Below are 24,830 nucleotides of genomic sequence, written 5' to 3' on the forward strand. Positions count from 1 at the left end.
CACCTCACGTACCGACCCCCCCCCACCCCACGTACCTTTCCACCCCACCACCCCGCATACCAACCACCCCACCACTCCACATACCGACCACCCCGCCACCCCATGTACCAACGACCCCGCGTACCGACCACCCCGCCACCCCGCGTACCGACCACCCCACCACCCCGCGTACCGACCACCCCACCACCCCGCGTACCGACCACCCCACCACCCCGCGTACCGACCACCCCACCACCCTGCATACCGACCACCCCACCACCCTGCATACCGACCACCCCACGTACCTTTCCACCCCACCACCCCGCATCCCGACCACCCACGTACTGACCACCCCACCGCTCCATGTACCTACCACCCCGCCACCCCACGTACCAACTACCCCCACCACCCCATGTACCGACCACCCTGCGTACCGACCACCCCACCACTCCATGTACCGACCACCCCGCCACCCCATGTACCAACTACCCCCACCACCCCACCTACCGACCACCCCACCACTTCATGTACCGACCACCCCATGTACCTAAATTTAAACAATCATATGTTATATTTATTTGTTTTTAAGGTTGAACTGGATGGACTTTTTTCAACCTGACTAACTATGTAACTATATGTGTAGCGCTTAAGCACATAATTAACGTGTGCCGAAATGAGTATAAAATCCAAAAACCACAATAGCGCACAGTATGCAGTGTGGAGTCCAGTGAAAAACTGGTTGATGAAAGTCCATCTGGGGAACCCAAATGTGGATGAGAATCAGCAATGATGTCTCAGAGACAATAACTGAAAAGGGGTGTGCTGCTTGAAACGCGTGGAACACGGGGTACTATAAACACACAATGAGGTACTCTTACCAACAATGGTGGACGCACTTACCATATGGCGGTGAGTCAAATACGCTTGTGTTTCTCCTGTTGGGTGTAACACGAAATCCTGATCCAAAAAGCACACCATAGTGGTCTTCAACAGGGGCATCATTTGGCTCCCCACATTGCTGTAATATTTATACATGATACAAAATGGAAGAAAACACGGAAGTCCCGCCCACAATGGCGGAGAACCGGAAGTTCCGACCGAGCGTGCGTTCCAAGCCTCCATGTACATAAATACCTCCCGGAGGGCGCCCAAGTAGAAACACCAGATGACCCCATTATCATGATGCATCTCCTACTCCTTTATAATCGCTTCCCAAAAGTCAGTTCCTGCGATTAAGACGGAACTGTACCGATATCAGCGATTTCTTGTCTCAATCTCAAATTTTGAAGGCAAGATTAGTTGAGAAGGGATATAGATGTGGAGGATTCAGATGGTTGTACAGATAGGTCCTCTCTCTGGGCCAGAAGGCATAAGAAAGTTATTGATGGCATTTTTCACCTCATTCTCTATCCAGCACAGAGAGATGAAAAAGATCCTGAGCAGACATTGGACCGTCTGTGATAAGATCCTGAGCAGACATTGGACCGTCTGTGATAAGATCCTGAGCAGACATTGGACCGTCTGTGATAAGATCCTGAGCAGACATTGGACCGTCTGTGATAAGATCCTGAGCAGACATTGGACCGTCTGTGATAAGATCCTGAGCAGACATTGGACCGTCTGTGATAAGATCCTGAGCAGACATTGGACCGTCTGTGATAAGATCCTGAGCAGACACTGGAATGTGAGAAGATCCTGAGCAGACATTGGAATGTGAGAAGATCCTGAGCAGACACTGGAATGTGAGAAGATCCTGAGCAGACACTGGAATGTGAGAAGATCCTGAGCAGACATTGGAAGGTGAGAAGATCCTGAGCAGACACTGGAAGGTGAGAAGATCCTGAGCAGACACTGGAATGTGAGAAGATCCTGAGCAGACATTGGAATGTGAGAAGATCCTGAGCAGACACTGGAATGTGAGAAGATCCTGAGCAGACACTGGAATGTGAGAAGATCCTGAGCAGACATTGGAAGGTGAGAAGATCCTGAGCAGACACTGGAATGTGAGAAGATCCTGAGCAGACACTGGAATGTGAGAAGATCCTGAGCAGACATTGGAATGTGAGAAGATCCTGAGCAGACACTGGAATGTGAGAAGATCCTGAGCAGACATTGGACCGTCTGTGATAAGATCCTGAGCAGACATTGGACCGTCTGTGATAAGATCCTGAGCAGACATTGGAATGTGAGAAGATCCTGAGCAGACACTGGAATGTGAGAAGATCCTGAGCAGACATTGGACCGTCTGTGATAAGATCCTGAGCAGACATTGGACCGTCTGTGATAAGATCCTGAGCAGACACTGGAATGTGAGAAGATCCTGAGCAGACACTGGAATGTGAGAAGATCCTGAGCAGACATTGGAATGTGAGAAGATCCTGAGCAGACACTGGAACGTGAGAAGATCCTGAGCAGACACTGGAAGGTGAGAAGATCCTGAGCAGACACTGGAATGTGAGAAGATCCTGAGCAGACACTGGAATGTGAGAAGATCCTGAGCAGACACTGGAATGTGAGAAGATCCTGAGCAGACATTGGAATGTGAGAAGATCCTGAGCAGACACTGGAATGTGAGAAGATCCTGAGCAGACACTGGAATGTGAGAAGATCCTGAGCAGACACTGGAATGTGAGAAGATCCTGAGCAGACATTGGACCTTCTGTGATAAGATCCTGAGCAGACATTGGACCATCTGTGATAAGATCCTGAGCAGACATTGGACCATCTGTGATAAGATCCTGAGCAGACATTGGAATGTGAGAAGATCCTGAGCAGACACTGGAATGTGAGAAGATCCTGAGCAGACACTGGAATGTGAGAAGATCCTGAGCAGACACTGGAATGTGAGAAGATCCTGAGCAGACACTGGAATGTGAGAAGATCCTGAGCAGACACTGGAATGTGAGAAGATCCTGAGCAGACACTGGAACGTGAGACGATCCTGAGCAGACACTGGAAGGTGAGAAGATCCTGAGCAGACACTGGAAGGTGAGAAGATCCTGAGCAGACATTGGAAGGTGAGAAGATCCTGAGCAGACATTGGAAGGTGAGAAGATCCTGAGCAGACACTGGAATGTGAGAAGATCCTGAGCAGACACTGGAATGTGAGAAGATCCTGAGCAGACACTGGAATGTGAGAAGATCCTGAGCAGACACTGGAACGTGAGACGATCCTGAGCAGACACTGGAACGTGAGAAGATCCTGAGCAGACACTGGAAGGTGAGAAGATCCTGAGCAGACACTGGAAGGTGAGAAGATCCTGAGCAGACATTGGAAGGTGAGAAGATCCTGAGCAGACATTGGAAGGTGAGAAGATCCTGAGCAGACACTGGAAGGTGAGAAGATCCTGAGCAGACATTGGAAGGTGAGAAGATCCTGAGCAGACATTGGAAGGTGAGAAGATCCTGAGCAGACACTGGAAGGTGAGAAGATCCTGAGCAGACACTGGAAGGTGAGAAGATCCTGAGCAGACACTGGAAGGTGAGAAGATCCTGAGCAGACACTGGAAGGTGAGAAGATCCTGAGCAGACACTGGAAGGTGAGAAGATCCTGGGATCCTCTCTTCCATAGTGAGCTAATGTTATTTTTAGAGGTACCCGTTCCATTCAGGGAGAGATTGCCCCCAATACTTTGGACCCTCGCAGTAGCGTCTCTTTCTTTCAGGATAGTAAGGGCTGTTCTCGTGTAGGAAGTGCCCCGTGTACCTACACAATGTGTGCGGCAGACGGAAATCCACGATTTTTTCCTCCACGGATTCCACACGTAGTTATAACACGAGACATTTCAGCACATGTGGCGCCACGTGTAGAATGTGTGTCCGCGGGGGTAGAACCACCACAACCTTCTCTATTAGAATTGGTGAACATATTTCTAAAACCAAACACACCGTCCCACCACACTACGGGGAGCACCGCGGGGATCCCACAGGGACACGGCTCCAAATCATAGATACGTTTGTGGCTGATTGGCGGGGTGACTCGGGTCTCAGGGGGTGTCCCGTCTTGAGACATATTGGATATTTGATCTTAGGTGTCACTCCCCAGTCGGTATGAATGTGAAATGGGACATTAATTGTTTCATTAAGCAGGCTTAAAGCTCCACCCCGCCCCCCGGAATATGGTCAGTAACCATTACTGGTTTTCCGTATTGGGGATGGGATCCCCTTTGGCACTTTTTTCATTTTTTTGAACATGAGAGGTCATTCTAGGAGGGGGGGCTGTACCCCTAATTAATATGTTGGATCAGGTGGGTTTTAATCCATAATAGTGTCCTCTTCCCTTCCCCCGTCTTTGGCTGTATTTTGAGTCCTTATTATTATTTTATTATGTGTAATTTGTGTTTTTATAGACACTTTTATACCTGCGGAATTCATAGCACTCATTTATTTTAAAAGTCTACCAATATAGTCTGTACACATGGCAGCCATTCTGCTTGGTGACAAGTCGGGGGACCCCCTTTTTCTATGGAATATCTCCTAACTGACAACTTTAATCTGATGGTTGTTTTTCGATATTGTGGTGGCGACTTCCATATAGGAAGGTTTTTTTTTGTATTTGCAGGTTTTAGTTCATCATATGTTGTGGCACCTCCCCTACGTGTATACACCCCCTGGCCTTATACCCCTCCCCCCTTTTTTTCTTTATTGTGATCTGCGATCGTGGTTGGCCCCCTTTTTTTGTTCTGTAGTTTACGGACCCCCTTTCTGGCTCACATTATTTTTTGTTTGGGCCGGAGGGGCGAGTCCTGTAGAATTCACAAATAATCGGAATATTTTCCATTGGTTATTCACTTCTATCTGTGGGGGGAATGTTCCTTCCTGCTTGTTGTGCACGGCAGGAGGTTCGAAATTGAATTGGGTACACCGCTATTCTCATTGGTGGTTTGGATGCCATGTGATCCTGCGGTCGCATTGGGGTAGGCGTTGCGTCCTTCTGTTGGGACGTCCGTAAACGAGGCTTGTCTCTGACCTTTTCCTTTGGACCGAGGCTTGGAGCGCAGGACTCCGCAAGTGATGTCTCACTCCAGGGCTGCGCTGCGGCGTCTTGTCGCGGGATGGAGGTTTGGAGCGCACAGTTCCGTCTTTTCTCACCGGAAATGCCGTTGGGCTCCACCCCTCCGATTGATGTGTGAGTGGTGGAGCGCATTTATGGCGTCCGTATTGTGCCTAATCGTTTTCTTTCTGCCGTTTCGTTAGCTGTTGTTTATATTTAAATATGTTTTAAGGCCATGGGCATTTTAGATTATAAAGGGGTAGGGGGTGCATCATGATAATGGGGTCATCTGGTGTTTCTACTTGGGCGCCCTCCGGGAGGTATTTATGGCTTGGAACGCACGCTCGGTCGGAACTTCCGGGTCTCCGCCATTATGGGCGGGGCTTCCGTGTTTTCTTCCATTTTGTACCATGTATAAATATTACAGCAATGTGGGGAGCCAAATGATGCCCCTGTTGAAGACCACTGGCGTTGAAACGTGTAGGGCTGCTTATTTGAGATTTCTGCATTGCTTTTTAACGTTTTATTCCACTATATCATTGTTGGACTATTGTACCTTTTTATGTCTCCTTGATTGTGAGAATATATCCCAATAAAGTATTATTGGTTGATCTGCACTATATGGAGCACTTTTTTCCTATTTTTTATTCCATCATCTGTGATTACTGACGAGTTGGGGTTCGAGGTCCCAGACGAGCCTACAGACCACCTCTGGCCGCGATTCCATAGCCCTATGGTGTGCCTTTTGGACCAGGATTTCGTGTTACACCCAACGGGAGAAACACAAGCGTATTTGACTCACTGCCATATGGTAAGTGCGTCCACCATAGTTGGTAAGAGTACCTCATTGTGTGTTTATAGTACCGCTGTTCCACGCGTTTCAAGCAGCACATCCCTTTTCGGTTATTGTATCTGAGACACCATTGCTGATTCTCATCCACATTTGGGTTCCCCAGATAGACTTTCATCAACCACTTTTTCACTGGACTCCACACTGCATACTGTGCGCTATTGTGGTTTTTGGATTTTATACTCATTTTGGCACACGTTAATTATGTGCTTAAGCGCTACACATATGATTGTTTAACCACTTGCCGCCCGCCCTATAGGGAATTGACGGTGGCAAAGTGGTTGCATAATCCTGATGGGACGTGATATGACGTGATCAGGATTATGAGCCGCTGCGCGCCCCCGGGGGCGCGCATCGCGGCGACCGTTGTTGCGGGGTGTCAGTCTGACACCCGGCAACTACGATCTCGGTAAAGAGTCACCCCATGTACCGACCACCCCACCCCCGCCACCAAACGTACCGACCACCCCACGTACCGACCACCTCCGCCACTCAACGTACCGACCACCCCACGTACCGACCACCCCCTCCACCCAACGTACCGACCACCCCACGTACCGTCCACCCCCGCTACCCCACGTACAGACCACCCCCACCACCCCCCCACTCGCCAACCCCTCCCGCCACCCAACTTAACGACCACTCCACCACCTGATCGGCCTCGCGTACTGACCGACCGCCCCCCCCACTAACTAAACAGTGCCGCCACCCCACATATCGACTGCCCCGCATATGGACCCTGCCTCACTTACCAACTGTTCTACCCGTCCCTCCTACCCACTGCAGCGTACCAGCTAAAGAAAGCCAATTTCAGTAATTTTTGCAAAAGCAGCAATTCTTCAGTAAGCAACCTACCTGAACCTACTTACCAATATCAACCTCTAGATAGTCCCGCCCCACTTCTATAATAGAGATTATTTGGCCCTGCCCTACTCCCACAATCGGGGTGTACTCTGCCCCGCCCAGATTGCAGCCTTCCTTACAGAAGAAGGGTGGTAGTTTACCTGGGGGTGATAGACGCTGAGTGATTTGGCCTTGTGCAGGGGGAGAAGGACCCGGATCAGAAACATCTTGTGCTCCTCTTTCAGTGGGAGGGCAAATCCATTAATGATACTGAAAAAGAAAGGACATGAGTGTAGGGGGATGGTAATGATACAGTAATTATATAGGGGGGGGGGGGGGGGGGGGGTTGGATTTCTCTATAGTCCACTGGGGGATACAGATGGCTAGTAAGAAACCTGGAGTTATATTGCCATCTACAGGAGAAATGTACACTAGGTGCACATAAAACTAAAGGCCAGTTGCTCTGAAGCTATACCTTAGAACCGAGGTCCAGTCTCTTCTTCTATATTAGTTTGTTGGATTTGGAAGAGATTTTATCTGCCGGTAGATTCCCATTTTTCTGCAAACTGGAAGACTCTCCATTTAGCCAACAAGCAGGTTTCCCCATTTCATTACATCCAACACACTCACTGTGACACCCAGCACAGGACTCTGTGTCTGACCAGAATCTGAGGATTCCTTGTGGGGTCCATCAGGACCAAAGCTGCAGAGATGTCCCCGTCCTCTACGACACCCAGATCAGGACTCGGGTGTGACCAGAATCTGAGGATTCCTTGTGGGCTCCATCAGGACCAAAGCTGCGGAGATGTCCCCGTCCTCTGCGACACCCAGATCAGGACTCGGGTGTGACCAGAATCTGGGGAATCCTTGTGGGGTCCATCAGGACCAAAGTTGTGGAGGTGTCCCCGTCCTCTGCGACACCCAGATCAGGACTCGGGTGTGACCAGAATCTGGGGAATCCTTGTGGGGTCATCAGGACCAAAGTTGTGGAGGTGTCCCCGTCCTCTGCGACACCCAGATCAGGACTCGGGTGTGACCAGAATCTGGGGATTCCTTGTGGGGTCATCAGGACCAAAGTTGTGGAGGTGTCCCCGTCCTCTGCGACACCCAGATCAGGACTCGGGTGTGACCAGAATCTGGGGAATCCTTGTGAAGTCATCGGGACCAAAGCTGTGGAGGTGTCCCTATCCTCTGCAACACCCAGCACAGGACTCGGGTGTGACCAGAATCTGGGGAATCCTTGTGAAGTCATCGGGACCAAAGCTGTGGAGGTGTCCCTATCCTCTGCAACACCCAGCACAGGACTCGGGTGTGACCAGAATCTGGGGAATCCTTGTGGGGTCATCAGGACCAAAGCTGTGGAGATGTCCCCGTCCTCTGCGACACCCAGATCAGGACTCGGGTGTGACCAGAATCTGAGGATTCCTTGTGAAGTCATCGGGACCAAAGCTGCGGAGATGTCCCCATCCTCTGCGGCACCCAGATCAGGACTCGAGTGTGACCAGAATCTGGGGAATCCTTGTGGGGTCCATCAGGACCAAAGCTGCGGAGATGTCCCCATCCTCTGCGACACCCAGATCAGGACTCGAGTGTGACCAGAATCTGGGGAATCCTTGTGGGGTCCATCAGGACCAAAGTTGTGGAGGTGTCCCTGTCCTCTGCGACACCCAGATCAGGACTCTGTGTCTGACCAGAATCTGAGGATTCCTTGTGGGGTCCATCAGGACCAAAGCTGCAGAGATGTCCCCGTCCTCTGCGACACCCAGATCAGGACTCGGGTGTGACCAGAATCTGGGGATTCCTTGTGAAGTCATCAGGACCAAAGCTGCGGAGATGTCCCCATCCTCTGCGGCACCCAGATCAGGACTCGAGTGTGACCAGAATCTGGGGATTCCTTGTGGGGTCATCAGGACCAAAGCTGCTGTGGTGTCTCCGTCCCCTTTTCTGAAGATTCGAGGAGTGGGCAGGATTTGCTACAGAAGCCGCTGTAGATAACCGACCACTTTGTTAAGGGGAGAAAGATTCTCCTACTACTGAGCTTGTCTATATTTTTTTCTGTAGTATGCAAGCAGGCCACATGGGGGAGCCCACTACTATTTTTAACCACTTCAATATCGGATGTGACAGGAGTCACTTTGGGAGAGGGGCCCATGGAACCCAGAATCCCTTGGAGTTGTTGGGAAATCCTTGGTTCAGCTCCCCGTGCACATCCTATGTCTAAGTTACCCTGTGTCTATTAGGGGCACAGGGTAAATGATAAAATGATGGAACATTGTAAGAGTTTTGTAGAATGTTGCCATGCCATCTGCAATCCCTGATTAATCAAAGCATTGCTTAGATATGGATTTCCTGGTCTTCAATGTGACAGCCGGTCCATCTGCTACTGGGGGCTCCTGCTATTGTGTGAGGGAGTCCTGTGTTTGCACTTATGATAATGTGTATTGTGTCTTCTGAGCTAGAAGACAAGTCTGACCTGAAAGATAAGGCCTCAGTCACCTAGGCTGGTTAAATGACCAGTTAATTAGCTCATGCTAATTTATGTTTCTGGTTACAGTTGTATCGTTAGGGCAATATGATCGGGGAGGGGGGGGACCTCCTTCTCAAGTGTATCAAAGCATGTATACTTGTTCATCTAAACGGTTATTCTGGTGTACTCCAAAACTGGTGTTGCCTGGTTCTTGTAGTAACTATAGTCAGACTTGGGAAGCAGTTTCTCAGCAATGATACCCAACAGGGTGTCTGAAGTCTGTCACATTTGGGGGCAAGCAGTGAGATCTTTGCTGCAGTCTGGGACATCCAAACCTCCACCTGGATCCAAGGTCCGCATAGCAGGAGAGGAGACATGCAGATACCAGCCACCATGGAAGAGGAATTCAGGAGGAGGTTGTGAGAGATGCAGATACAGCACAGAGGACCAGTATGAGAGCAGGTCCTGCTGGGATGGTATGATTCTGTCCGCTGGGAATTCTGGAAGAAAGTGATAGCCGTGAGCAGCGACACCAGGGAAAAATTCTCCACTCCATCCAGGAAAGGTCCTGGTCGCAGTACGAAGTGAGAATAGTGTTTTTGGGAAGACAACCACACTTGGGCTACATACCAGCGGAGGCCTATGTAGCTCTTGTCCAACCACATCTCTGCCTGGACCAGCCTGGTTAACTCAGCTTTCCATTCCTTGTGCGGTTGTCTCTCCAAAAACTCCATTCGCACTTTTCTGCCTCTGAGGAGAGAAGTCGCAGTGTTGGAATCCCGTTACATTAACCCTTGAGGAGTCTATCACCAGCAATGACATCTTGTTGCAGAGGATGCCGAAAACTCCCCTAGTATCTCCGTGCCGAATTCTTCCCACATCCTTATGGAGTCACAATGTCTTTATACGTCCTCACAGCCATGGATGAAACTTATTTGCCCAGTTCCACAATCTCTTCTCTCCGGGGCAGCCGTGCTTTCTAGGCTTTGCCATCGGTGACAACCACTATTTGTGGCCCTTTGTGTCAGCTTGTCTGGCCCCAACAGTATTTACAAAAGGTCCTCACACCAGTTCAGGGTCTTGATTACTGAGATATTCCAGAACTTGGGATATCTGGATAAGCACACCTGACCTCTCACCTCTTCTCTCGCCTCTTTGATCTCTCATGTGACCCCTCCCTGATCTCTCACCTGACCTCTTGCCTCCCCAACCCCTCACCTCCTTGATCTCATTTCTCTGATCTCTTGCCTTAGGGTTAGGATTAGTCACTTTGGGCGGGGGGGGGGGGGGGGGGGGGCCTTGGAAAGGTTGGGAAACCCTTGTTTCAGCTCCCCATGCACCTCCTATGCCAAAGTTACCCTGTGTCTATTAGGGGCATTGTAAGAGTTTTGTAGACTGTTGCCATGCCATCTGCAATTCCTGATTAATCAAAGCATTGCTTAGATATGTATTTCTTGGTCTTTGGTCTAGGAGCCAGTCCGTCTGCTACTGGGGGCTTCTGCTATTGTGTGAAGGTGTTCTGTGTTTATACTTATGATAATGTGCATTGTGTCTTCTGAGCTACAAGGCGACAAGCTTGACCTAAAAGGTCAGGCCTCAGTCACCTAGGCTGGCTAAATGACTAGTTAATTAGCTCATGTTAATTAAGGTTTCTGGTTACAGTTGTATTGTTAGGGTAATATGATCAGGAGGAGGAATCTCCTTCTCAAGTGTATAACAGCCTGTATTCTTGTTTAAATAAACAGTTCCAGCTTTGCAGCCAAACGATTCCTGCCTAATTCTTGGTTGTAATATTCGGCTATATCTTATATCTAAATTCAGACTAGAGAAAGCGGTATATGATGGAAGCACTCAAGCTGAGTGTGGGACTTTCCGTTACAACACCCACCTGACTTCTCCCCTCCCTGATCTCTCCCCTACCGGATCTCTCGCCTTACTGACCTCTCGCCTCCCTGATCTATCCCCTCCCTGATCTGTCACCCACCTGACCTCTCCCATCCTTGATCTCTTTTCTCTGAACTCTCGCCTCCTTGATCTCGGAGGACTTCAGATGAATCCTGAATGTGGAATACTGGGGCCTTCTCCTCCACACATTGTCAAAGATTTTCTGTCTCGGGTGCAGTTGATGGAACTCAGGTTCGGCAGCTTCAATGGTCCTTGTGGAGCTGGAACTGATTGAAGTTTGGAGAAGCAAGCGGTGTAGTGGGGATCCTTCAATAATAAAATTCTGAGAGTGGAGGGTCTGGTAGGTCTTCCTCCCTCAGTGACACCCATTCACATTTCTTGTCCCGGTGTCACAGGAACAGGAAGTGAGGGGAAATCACTTCAGTGGAGTGACAGACCTAGACATAAAATCCTGACAAAAGTTCCAGAGATGATAATCTGAGGGGGGTCACAATGGGGAGGGGCTTAAAGGATTGATGGTAGATAGCAGTAGGTGGAGAAGGGTCAGTCATGGTTCTTATCGTTCTGTGTAAGGAGTACTTACCTGCCAAGTATTTCCAGCAGTTCAGCAATTCCATTGTGATGTTCGGTCTCATATATAAACCTGGAGATAAAAACAAACAAAGGCACATAAAAACCTCGCCCCGTTCTACAATCATTGTCTCTAGCTCCACCAACTGCTAGAGAATCATTGCCGACTGGACCTACCTTCCCCTCCCCCAGTGATGGCATAACACCCACCTTCCCCTCCCCCAGTGATGGCATAACACCCACCTTCCCCTCCCCCAGTGATGGTATAACACCCACCTTCCCCTCCCCCAGTGATGGCATAACACCCACCTTCCCCTCCCCCAGTGATGGCATAACACCCACCTTCCCCTCCCCCAGTGATGGCATAACACCCACCTTCCCCTCCCCCAGTGATGGCATAACACCCACCTTCCCCTCCCCCAGTGATGGCATAACACCCACCTTCCCCTCCCCCAGTGATGGCATAACACCCACCTTCCCCTCCCCCAGTGATGGCATAACACCCACCTTCCCCTCCCCCAGTGATGGCATAACACCCACCTTCCCCTCCCCCAGTGATGGTATAACACCCACCTTCCCCTCCCCCAGTGATGGCATAACACCCACCTTCCCCTCCCCCAGTGATGGCATAACACCCACCTTCCCCTCCCCCAGTGATGGCATAACACCCACCTTCCCCTCCCCCAGTGATGGTATAACACCCACCTTCCCCTCCCCCAGTGATGGCATAACACCCACCTTCCCCTCCCCCAGTGATGGCATAACACCCACCTTCCCCTCCCCCAGTGATGGCATAACACCCACCTTCCCCTTCCCCAGTGATGGCATAACACCCACCTTCCCCTCCCCCAGTGATTACTCAGACACCTACCTTCCCCTCCCCCAGTGATTACTCAGACACCTACCTCCCCCTCCCCCACTGATGGCATAACACCTACCTTCCCCTCTCCCAGTGATTACTCAGACACCCACCTTCCCCTCTCCCAGTGATTACTCAGACACCTACCTTCCCCTCCCCCAGTGAATACTCAGACACCTACCTTCCCCTCCCCCAGTGAACACTCAGACACCCACCTTCCACTGATTATCCAATGGCAGGGATACATGACACACCTGTAGAAGATGTTGTTGATGTGCCGTCTGATGTACGCCCGGAGCCCCAAAAACTTCCCATAGATCCGATGCAAAATTGTCTTCAGGAAATCCCGTTCCCGAGGATCTTCACTATCAAACAGATCCAGGAGCTGTGGGAGGAGCCGGCGGGAATATGACGCACTGCACAAAACACGCAAGGTGACCTTATACTCCCCTCCCCCACTACACCCCGCCCCCAACAACACCAATATTATTCCAAATGTATACCCCTCTCCCCCACCAACATTATTCCAAACGTATACCCCCCTCCCCCACTACACCCCACCCCCAACAACACCAATATTATTCCAAATGTATACCCCTCTCCCCCACCAACATTATTCCAAACGTATACCCCCCTCCCCCACTACACCCCACCCCCAACAACACCAATATTATTCCAAATGTATACCCCCCTCCCCCACTACACCCCACCCTCAACATTATTCCATACACATTTTTACCCCCTTCCCCCACTACACAGCAACTCCCACCTCCCCACAAACATTATTCCATACACACTTATACCCCCTCCCCCACACTCACACACCTTACCGACATGACAAATTTCTGGTCAATGTATTTCTTCGCTATGTTGGGTTGGAAATCCGGAGACTCCAGAAATCGGAGGAAAAACTCATAAACCAGCTGGAGGGAGAAGAGAGGAAACGGGTGACATCTGCCCCACCCCCACCATCCTGGAATACACTCCCCCATAGATTACATCACACATAACCCTGTTCCTGAGCTCCTCCCCCATAGATTACATCACACATAACCCTGTTCCTGAGCCCCTCCCCCATAGATTACATCACACATAACCCTGTTCCTGAGCCCCTCCCCCATAGATTACATCACACATAACCCTGTTCCTGAGCCCCTCCCTCGTAGATTACATCACACATAACCCTGTTCCTGAGCTCCTCCCCCATAGATTACATCACACATAACCCTGTTCCTGAGCTCCTCCCCCATAGATTACATCACACATAACCCTGTTCCTGAGCACCTCCCCCATAGATTACATCACGCATAAGCCCCTCCCCCACCGATTACATCACACATAACCCTGTTCCTAAGCCCCTCCTCGCCCCAGAACTCCGCCTTCCTCTCATGTCAATGTATAATATGGAGCCTCTACCTGTAGGTGTGGCCAGGCCGCCTCCAAGGTGGGCTCGTCCTCCTCGGGATCGAACTCGGCTCCGCTGGGATTGGAGGAGGGAGGAAGAGGCCTGAACAGGTTCACCGAGAACTAGAAACAAAAAACATCATTACCAACCCGGCGAGGAAAAACCTTGTACAGCGAGAAGGCGGAGCCTTACCATAAGTACCGCCTCCGGATAAATGGCGTCCGTCAGCACATCGCGCCCATGTGTGATAAACTCCACCATCTCAGTCAGAGCCGCCCGCTTCACCTCCTTGTACTTCAAATCACTCAGGGGATCCGAGACAAAATCAAAGAGAACGCAGCACTGCCGAATCTTCTCCACAAACAGGACTTCCTGCTCCTCTCCGGGGGGACACTCTGCAGGGGAGAAGAGAGAGCCGCATTATTACCACCCTGAGACTGACCAGGGGGACACTCTGCAGGAGAGAGGAGAGGCCAAGTTATTACCACCCCAAGACTGACCGGGGGGACACCCTGCACGGGAGAACAGAGGCAGCGTTATTACGACCCAGAGACTGACCGGGATGACACTCTGCAGGGGAGAAGAGAGCCGTGTTATTACCACCCGAGACTGACCGGGGTGACACTCTGCAGGGGAGAAGGGAGCAGCGTTATTAACATCCCAAGACTGACCGGGGGACACTCTGCAGGGGAGAACAGAGGCCGCGTTATTACCACCCCGAGACTGACCAGTGGGGACACTCTGCAGGGGAGAACAGAGAGCTGCGTTATCACCCAGAGACTGACCGGGATGACACTCTGCAGGGGAGAAGAGAGCCACGTTATTACTACCCAGAGACTGAGTGGGGGGACACTCCGCAGGGGAGAACAGGGAGCCGCGTTATTACCACCCAGAGACTGACCGGGGTGACACTCTGCAGACACCCTGCATAGGAGAAGAGAGCCGCATTATTACCACCTCTGGACTGACTGGGGGGACACCCTGCAGGGGAGAAGAGAGCCACGTTATTACCACCCCGAGACTGACTGAGGGGGCCCTCTGCAGGCGAGAAGAGAGAGCCGTGTTACCACCCCGAGACTAACGAGGGGGGGACACTCTGCAGGGGAGAAGAGAGGCTGCTGTGACAGACTCGCCTGGGACAGAGTCTGTTGGAGGGGACAGAATGCGAGCCTCTTGCCTTGTGATTATGGGCTCTGGCATTTGGGGGAACGGTGCTCTTTGTGAGCTGTATGTCTGGGGACCCCTGAGGTGTTACTTGGATTCAGATCCATGTCCCCCCCAAGACACACAGACTCTGGATATGCATTTGCCATATTAACAATAGACTGAATCACACTGTTGGGACACAAACTGTTAGATGTGAATGTCATCAACCCCAGCCACCTGTCTGTTGTGTAAATGAGTCTAGTCGGGCTTGCAGGAGTATTCCACACATTGTTGTTTGTGCTAATTAGCCCTGTGTTTATGTTTATGGTAATGTATATTGAATAGCCAATCAGTGAGCTAGGAGACAAAGTCTTACCCTGAAAAGTCCTATCTCTTAGACAACTAGTCTGGGGCAATGATTAGATAATTAGCTCATGCTAATTAGGTTAGGTTTTAGTCTTCTGCTGTATATATTTGTGTGAGAGCTCAAATAAAAGGCTATTCCTGATGTATTCCAAGACTGGTGTTGTCTGGTTCTTGGGGGTTTCTATAGTCAGATCCATTGGACTCGTGTTCCAGGACTTAGGAAGCGGTATACTGGCGGAAGCACTCAAGCAGTTTGGGGGACGTTCCGTTACAACCGCGTTATTACCACCCGAAACTGACGGGGGGACACTCTGTAGGGGAGAACAGAAGCCACATTATTACCAACCGTGACTAACTGGGGACACACTGCAGGGGAGAACAGAGGCCACGTTATTACCACCCCGAGACTGACGGGGGGGGGGCAAACTCTTTACGGGAGTCCTGAAGACTGGACACAGAGAATGTTCCTTACATTGGTGATCAGTGAGAAGAAGGTTCCTTACATTGGTGATCAGTGAGAAGAATGTCCCTTACATTGGTGATCAGTGGGAAGAATGTTCCTTACATTGGTGATCAGTGGGAAGAATGTTCCTTACATTGGTGATCAGTGGGAAGAATGTTCCTTACATTGGTGATCAGTGGGAAGAATGTTCCTTACATTGGTGATCAGTGGGAAGAATGTTCCTTACATTGGTGATCAGTGAGAAGAAGGTTCCTTACATTGGTGATCAGTGAGAAGAATGTTCCTTACATTGGTGATCAGTGAGAAGAATGTTCCTTACATTGGTGATCAGTGAGAAGAATGTTCCTTACATTGGTGATCAGTGGGAAGAATGTTCCTTACATTGGTGGTCAGTGAGAAGAATGTTCCTTACATTGGTGATCAGTGGGAAGAATGTTCCTTACATTGGTGATCAGTGAGAAGAATGTTCCTTACATTGGTGATCAGTGGGAAGAATGTTCCTTACATTGGTGATCAGTGAGAAGAATGTTCCTTACATTGGTGATCAGTGGGAAGAATGTTCCTTACATTGGTGATCAGTGAGAAGAATGTTCCTTACATTGGTGATCAGTGAGAAGAATGTTCCTTACATTGGTGATCAGTGGGAAGAATGTTCCTTACATTGGTGATCAGTGAGAAGAATGTTCCTTACATTGGTGATCAGTGAGAAGAATGTTCCTTACATTGGTGATCAGTGAGAAGAATGTTCCTTACATTGGTGATCAGTGAGAAGAATGTTCCTTACATTGGTGATCAGTGGGAAGAATGTTCCTTACATTGGTGATCAGTGAGAAGAATGTTCCTTACATTGGTGATCAGTGAGAAGAATGTTCCTTACATTGGTGATCAGTGGGAAGAATGTTCCTTACATTGGTGATCAGTGAGAAGAATGTTCCTTACATTGGTGATCAGTGAGAAGAACGTTCCTTACATTGGTGATCAGTGAGAAGAACGTTCCTTACATTGGTGATCGGTGGGAAGAATGTTCCTTACATTGGTGATCAGTGAGAAGAATGTTCCTTACATTGGTGATCAGTGAGAAGAATGTTCCTTACATTGGTGATCAGTGAGAAGAATGTTCCTTACATTGGTGATCAGTGGGAAGAATGTTCCTTACATTGGTGATCAGTGAGAAGAATGTTCCTTACATTGGTGATCAGTGAGAAGAATGTTCCTTACATTGGTGATCAGTGGGAAGAATGTTCCTTACATTGGTGATCAGTGAGAAGAATGTTCCTTACATTGGTGATCAGTGAGAAGAACGTTCCTTACATTGGTGATCAGTGAGAAGAACGTTCCTTACATTGGTGATCGGTGGGAAGAATGTTCCTTACATTGGTGATCAGTGAGAAGAATGTTCCTTACATTGGTGATCAGTGAGAAGAATGTTCCTTACATTGGTGATCAGTGAGAAGAATGTTCCTTACATTGGTGATCAGTGAGAAGAATGTTCCTTACATTGGTGATCAGTGAGAAGAATGTTCCTTACATTGGTGATCAGTGAGAAGAATGTTCCTTACATTGGTGATCAGTGGGTAGAATGTTCCTTACATTGGTGATCAGTGGGAAGAATGTTCCTTACATTGGTGATCAGTGAGAAGAATGTTCCTTACATTGGTGATCAGTGAGAAGAATGTTCCTTACATTGGTGATCAGTGAGAAGAATGTTCCTTACATTGGTGATCAGTGAGAAGAATGTTCCTTACATTGGTGATCAGTGGGAAGAATGTTCCTTACATTGGTGATCAGTGAGAAGAATGTTCCTTACATTGGTGATCAGTGGGAAGAATGTTCCTTACATTGGTGATCAGTGAGAAGAATGTTCCTTACATTGGTGATCAGTGAGAAGAACGTTCCTTACATTGGTGATCGGTGGGAAGAATGTTCCTTACATTGGTGATCAGTGGGAAGAATGTTCCTTACATTGGTGATCGGTGGGAAGAATGTTCCTTACATTGAGAATTACCCCCTTACAGATAGTTGAAAAGATGAATGGTGTCAGTTGGAACTTATCTGAGGAACAGAACTTGCTCATTGCTCAAGGAATCCCTGGTAATCTCTTGAGGAAATCTGTTTGAAAAATCTTTAAAGGAATATATAGAAGAGCGGCAAATCAGTAAAAAGTTTATTTTATACAATCAATAAAAGTCTGACTTACATCAATAATTATTATTGTCCTCCATTTGATAATCAAATCACTGTTCCCTTTCGCTGGTGCTGTTACTGGATGAATCCTCCTCCACAGCGCGCTAGGGGAAGCTCTGCTGTGTTCTGTGATGGACTTTAAGAGCAGTCCACTGCAGCATTGCCTATACCTGTACTTGAGAAAGGAGCGCGCATGCCCGAACGAGGCTTTCAAACGGAGGACAATAATAATTATGGATGTAAGTGAGACTTTTATTGATTGTATAAAATAAATGCACTTTATTGATTTGCCGCTCTTCTATATATCCCTTTATTGGTCACCTATTCATGATAGGACTTCACTCTAAAGAAGCAGCTGCCGCAGGTGATTGTGCACATACATCCCCATCCTCTAAGGACAGCAAGCAACCTTTCCGGATGTTCAGCAAATTCCAAGTTCTGTTTTCTCAGACAACTTTAAAAAAAAAAACATCTTTCTTTGATAAAAACGGTTTTGAATTTATTTGAATGAACAATACAGACTGAACTGAAAAGGACACACCCGTATCTTTTAAAGCGCTAGTATCTTGTGTTTGAAAAATCTTGTTCTAGAGGGATCCCACAGGGGACACTCTGTACAGGGACTAGACTGACCTGACCCACAGAATGTTGTGTTCTAGAAGTTAGGAATGAAACCGGGGAAATGGAACCCACTTGGCGGAGGACACCATCAGACCTGAAACTGGAGAGTTGGAGAGCTCCTGGCCTGGAGAACCTGACTTTCTCCTGTGCCATGTCCAGGACTCGATCCGGAGACTCCAAATGATGAGTTTCTCTTCCAGAGGCAATTTTTGAAGGTTTGAGATCTAAGTGAATGGTTATGCTGTCTGGACAGTATAGCATGCATTGCCCAACAACTGTCCTCTTAGCAGGTCATCTAAATTATCCAATGAGAGTGAAGCAAATCTAGTAGCGGGCCTGGATGCTCGAGGAGATAGGCTGACTGGCAGGGCCATGGACTGGTAGTGTATGGGGCCCGCAGCACATTTTAGGAATTACTGATGCATACAAGAAGGCACGTGTCCTTGAAGTCCACCAAATCTAGAACGTCTCCCTGGTGAAAAGGCGATGACAGACCCAAATGAAGACATCCGGCACCTTTAGACCTGATATGGTGTGGCAGTCCCTCTTGGGTTTGGGGACTGTGGTGTAACAATAAGGATATTTGCCAGAACACTATGCATCATCAGGTAGAGTCCAAAGTTTTTTTATTGACCTATGAACACATCACAAAAAGTTAGTGCAACGTTTTGGAGTCACGCGGGACCCCTTCATCATGATCTGTAGGGTGCCGGCAAATATCCTTATTGTTGCTGCTCTAGAGCTTTCTCCAAGAATGTGTTTGGTGGGAATATGGAGTACTAGGTTTGGAGTAAATCCCCTGGAATCCTTTTGCAGAGGGAAATGGGACAATGACACCTCAATCCAGAAGACCTGACAGGGCTTCATGGAGACCTTTTAATCTGCATAGTGTCACAGAAAGGTCAGAGGTGAGAAACCAAGGAGGGGGGCAGGGGGTGGACCTCCAGCTTGTAGGCCCCTGGAAACCACTGTCTATGGTGCAAGCTGTCCAAGGGTCTGCAAAGGACAACAAACACCCCAGTCTGGAAACTTCAAAAGGAAGGTGTCAGAATTTGAGCCCCAGACCTTTGCAGGTGGACAGGGAGCCAAGCTTGGGGGGTCTGAACATGGAAGTCGCGGTAGTGGTGAAATTAGGGACTTTTCTCCTAGCCAGGAATGATCTTCCCAAACCACTAAGAAAGCATCCTAGATAATGGTATGCACAGCAGATCGGAAGAGACATCCTGCCTTGAAGGCCATGTAAATTACACGTTTATATGCAATCTCCGCATTCAAACACCTTGAACTGTCACACAGAACTGTAGCTTGATGCAACAAACCATGTTTTATAACTGAAGAATCCACTGCAGCAGCGACCAAATCCGCAAGGCTAATAGGCACTCGGGGGAAACAGACATCTTGTCAGGGCGTTTCCAGAAGCGTTGGAATAACACGTGCGCTTTAAATGTCTTTGCGGTCTTAGGGGACGTTAAGGAGCCAAGACTGGGAAGAGAACTGGTAGAAGCAATAGGCTGATCCTTTAGTTCCAGATTAATAAGAACCAAAAACGGCCTTCTGTGTAAGTAATGGCAGAAGACCGACTCCTCGGAGGAAAGAGTCTCAGCGGGTGAAGACTCAAGGGCTGCGGATAGATGAGAACCTGGATCTGCTGGGGGGGGGGGGGGGGGTGCAGGAGAGGGCTTGTGGCCTCTGCGGTAAGTCAGCAAATAACGATAAAATTTGGCCATAAATGTTTGCAGTGGAGCCAACCACACCTAAATGTAAGACTCAGAAAATGACTCTGCAAACTGAGGGCAATGTCATTCCAGGCTACAGACATCAACTGGCTCTAGATACAAGGGAGGAGTCGGGTCTCACAAAGCCAAAACCGCAGGTGAGTGACTGGGGGCAGGCAGCGGGCGACAGGCCGAGGGCAGGCAGCGGGCAACAGGCCATGGGCAGGCAGCGGGCGACAGGCCGAGGGCAGGCAGCGGGCGACAGACCGAGGGTAGGCAGCGGGCGACAGACCGAGGGCAGGCAGCGGGCGACAGACCGAGGGCAGGCAGCGGGCGACAGACCGAGGGCAGGCAGCGGGCGACAGACCGAGGGCAGGCAGCGGGCGACAGACCGAGGGCAGGCAGCGGGCGACAGGCCGAGGGCAGGCAGCGGGCGACAGGCCGAGGGCAGGCAGCGGGCGACAGGCCGTGGGCAGGCAGCGGGCGACAGACCGAGGGCAGGCAGCGGGCGACAGACCGAGGGCAGGCAGCGGGCGACAGACCGAGGGCAGGCAGCGGGCGACAGACCGAGGGCAGGCAGCGGGCGACAGACCGAGGGCAGGCAGCGGGCGACAGACCGAGGGCAGGCAGCGGGCGACAGACCGAGGGCAGGCAGCGGGCGACAGACCGAGGGTAGGCAGCGGGCGACAGAACGAGGGTAGGCACTGTGCGACAGACCGAGGGCAGGCAGCGTGCGACAGACCGAGGGCAGGCAGCGTGCGACAGACCGAGGACAGGCAGCAGCCAACAGACCGAGGGTAGGCAATGTGCGACAGACTGAGGGCGGGCGACAGACCAAGGGCAGGCAGCGGGCGACAGACCAAGGGCAAGCAGTGTGCGACAGACAGAGGGTGGGTGACAGACCGAGGGCGGGCGACACACCGAGGGCGGGCAGCGGGCGACACACCGAGGGCGGGCAGCGGGCGACACACCGAGGGCGGGCAGCGGGCGACACACCGAGGGCGGGCAGCGGGCGACACACCGAGGGCGGGCAGCGGGCGACACACCGAGGGCGGGCAGCGGGCAACAGACCAAGGGCAGGCAGCGGGCGACAGACTAAGGGCAGGCAGCGGGCAACAGACAGAGGGTAGGCAATGTGCGACAGACTGAGGGCGGGCGACAGACCAAGGGCAGGCAGCAGGTGACAGATCAAGGGCAGGTAGTGTGTGACAGACCGAGGGTGGGCGACAGACCGAGGGAAGGCAGCGGGCGACAGACCGAGGGCAGGCAGCGGGCGACAGACCGAGGGCAGGCAGCGGGCGACAGACCGAGGGCAGGCAGCGGGCGACAGACCGAGGGCAGGCAGCGGGCGACAGACCGAGGGCAGGCAGCGGGCGACAGACCGAGGGCCGGCAGCGGGCGACAGACCGAGGGCCGGCAGCGGGCGACAGACCGAGGGCCGGCAGCGGGCGACAGACCGAGGGCCGGCAGCGGGCGACAGACTGAGGGCAGGCAATGTGCGACAGACTGAGGGCGGGCGACAGACCAAGGGCAGGCAGCGGGCGACAGACTGAGGGCAGGCAGCGGGCAACAGACCGAGGGTAGGCAATGTGCGACAGACTGAGGGCGGGCGACAGACCAAGGGCAGGCAGCGGGCGACAGACTGAGGGCAGGCAGCGGGCAACAGACCGAGGGTAGGCAATGTGCGACAGACTGAGGGCGGGCGACAGACCAAGGGCAGGCAGCGGGCGAGACTAAGGGCAGGCAGCGGGCAACAGACCGAGGGTAGGCAATGTGCGACAGACTGAGGGCGGGCGACAGACCAAGGGCAGGCAGCGGGTGACAGATCAAGGGCAGGTAGTGTGTGACAGACCGAGGGTGGGCGACAGACCGAGGGAAGGCAGCGGGCGACAGACCGAGGGCAGGCAGCGGGCGACAGACCGAGGGCAGGCAGCGGGCGACAGACCGAGGGCCGGCAGCGGGCGACAGACCGAGGGCCGGCAGCGGGCGACAGACCGAGGGCCGGCAGCGGGCGACAGACCGAGGGCCGGCAGCGGGCGACAGACCGAGGGCCGGCAGCGGGCGACAGACCGAGGGCGGGCAATGTGCGACAGACTGAGGGCGGGCGACAGACCAAGGGCAGGCAGCGGGCGACAGACCAAGGGCAGGCAGCGGGCGACAGACCAAGGGCAGGCAGCGGGCGACAGACCGAGGGTAGGCAATGTGCGACAGACTGAGGGCGGGCGACAGACCAAGGGCAGGCAGCGGGTGACAGATCAAGGGCAGGCAGTGTGCGACAGACCAAGGGTGGGTGACAGACCGAGGGAAGGCAGCGGGCGACAGACCGAGGGCAGGCAGCGGGCGACAGACCGAGGGCAGGCAGCGGGCGACAAACCGAGGGCAGGCAGCGGGCGACAGACCGAGGGCAGGCAGCGGGCGACAGACCGAGGGCAGGCAGCGGGCGACAGACCGAGGGCAGGCAGCGGGCGACACACCGAGGGCAGGCAGAGGGCGACACACCGAGGGCAGGCAGAGGGCGACACACCGAGGGCAGGCAGAGGGCGACACACCGAGGGCAGGCAGCGGGCGACACACCGAGGGCAGGCAATGTGCGACAGACTGAGGGCGGGCGACAGACCAAGGGCAGGCAGCGGGCGACAGACCAAGGGCAGGCAGCGGGCGACAGACCAAGGGCAAGCAGTGTGCGACAGACCGAGGGTGGGTGACAGACCAAGGGAAGGCAGCGGGCGACAGACCGAGGGCAGGCAGCGGGCGACAGACCGAGGGCAGGCAGCGGGCGACAGACCGAGGGCAGGCAGCGGGCGACAGACCGAGGGCAGGCAGCGGGCGACAGACCGAGGGCAGGCAGCGGGCGACAGACCGAGGGCAGGCAGCGGGCGACAGACCGAGGGCAGGCAACGGGCGACAGACCGAGGGCAGGCAACGGGCGACAGACCGAGGGCAGGCAACGGGCGACAGACCGAGGGCAGGCAACGGGCGTCAGACAGAGGGCAGGCAATATGCGACAGACCGAGGGCAGGAGAGTGCAGACTTCTGGGAAAATCAGTCAGCCAATCACACAAGCAGGAAATTTAATTTTTGGGGGGCGGGGGTACGTACACCATCTGTGTACAGAACGCCTCCAGACAGCCATATTGTATTTTACAGAGAATTACAGCGGCTGCAGATTGAAGAGAGTTTGAATTCCAGTCTGACTTGTGTAGAGATTTTATACACTGGATTTTTCATTTTTCCCCATGGAAGTGGAGTTCCCCTTAAAGTACGGAGGGAAACCCATCTGGGTGAGTTTGCTCTGCGGATCAAACCAACATTTTTTAATCTCCCATTTTCCTAAACAAGTCCAGCACCGAGAGCCGTAACAAGAGTCACAATGGGGTCGGAACCTCGTATTCAACTCTAACTGCACACCATGCAGAACTACAGAACACCCCCCACCCCTCCACAATGGCTCAAAATTGATCTGGTCCAGAAATAAAAAGGTGGATAAATCACTTGGACCGGATGACATCTACCCACGGATCCTAAAAGAATTGAGCTCTGACATTTCATGCCATTGTATCTAATATTTAGGGACTCGGTGTAATGAGGGGAATGATACCACAGGATTGGCGCAGGGCCAACGTGGTGCCCAGTCTTTACCAAATCACTATAGACCTGTCAATGTAACTTCTATAGTCGGGAAGATACTGGAGAGTTTAATAAAATATCACAGACGAGTTCTTCTAAGTAACAGACAGCCTGGATTCATGAAAGACAGAATTTGTCAGACAAACCTGATTTTTTTTATGAGGATGTAAGTAAAACCTTGGACAGAGGGGTGGAGGTGGACATGGGAGGTGGAGGTGGACGTGGTATACTTGGACAGAGGGGTGGAGGTGGACGTGGTATACAGAGACAGAGGGGTGGAGGTGGACGTGGTATACAGAGACAGAGGGGTGGAGGTGGATGTGGTATACATGGACAGAGGGGTGGAGGTGGACGTGGTATACACGGACAGAGGGGTGGAGGTGGACGTGGTATACACGGACAGAGGGGTGGAGGTGGACGTGGTATACACAGACAGAGGGGTGGAGGTGGACGTGGTATACACAGACAGAGGGGTGGAGGTGGACGTGGTATACACAGACAGAGGGGTGGAGGTGGATGTGGTATACACAGACAGAGGGGTGGAGGTGGACGTGGTATACACAGACAGAGGGGTGGAGGTGGACGTGCTATACACGGACAGAGGGGTGGCAGTGGACATAGTATACACGGACAGAGGGGTGGCAGTGGACATAGTATACACGGACAGAGGGGTGGCAGTGGACATAGTATACACGGACAGAGGGGTGGAGGTGGAAGTGGTATAAACGGACAGAGGGGTGGAGGTGGACATGGTATACACGGACAGAGGGGTGGCAGTGGACATAGTATACACGGACAGAGGGGTGGCAGTGGACATAGTATACACAGACAGAGGGGT

At 51.7% G+C, this 24,830-nt stretch overlaps 1 protein-coding gene across 4 annotated transcripts in view; it reads right to left on the bottom strand.

Annotated features, from left to right (window-relative positions):
• The window catches only part of LOC143989371 (serine/threonine-protein phosphatase 2A 56 kDa regulatory subunit delta isoform-like), a 93,268-nt gene that overhangs the window by 35,730 nt on the left and 32,708 nt on the right, over positions 1-24,830 (bottom strand). For all 4 annotated transcript variants that reach the window (XM_077489474.1, XM_077489472.1, XM_077489471.1 and 1 more), the window contains exons 2-7: positions 14,063-14,265; positions 13,882-13,992; positions 13,296-13,388; positions 12,720-12,850; positions 11,620-11,679; positions 6,826-6,934 (exon numbers count right to left, since the gene is read on the bottom strand). In XM_077489474.1, coding sequence (XP_077345600.1) covers positions 6,826-6,934; positions 11,620-11,679; positions 12,720-12,850; positions 13,296-13,388; positions 13,882-13,992; positions 14,063-14,265 — 707 coding nt within the window. The remainder of the gene's footprint in view (positions 1-6,825; positions 6,935-11,619; positions 11,680-12,719; positions 12,851-13,295; positions 13,389-13,881; positions 13,993-14,062; positions 14,266-24,830) is intronic.

This window comes from Lithobates pipiens, unplaced genomic scaffold (genome assembly GCF_037356315.1).
Source record: "Lithobates pipiens isolate NorthernLeopardFrog02 unplaced genomic scaffold, aLitPip1_a1.2 Scaffold_18, whole genome shotgun sequence".
NCBI lineage: Eukaryota > Metazoa > Chordata > Amphibia > Anura > Ranidae > Lithobates > Lithobates pipiens.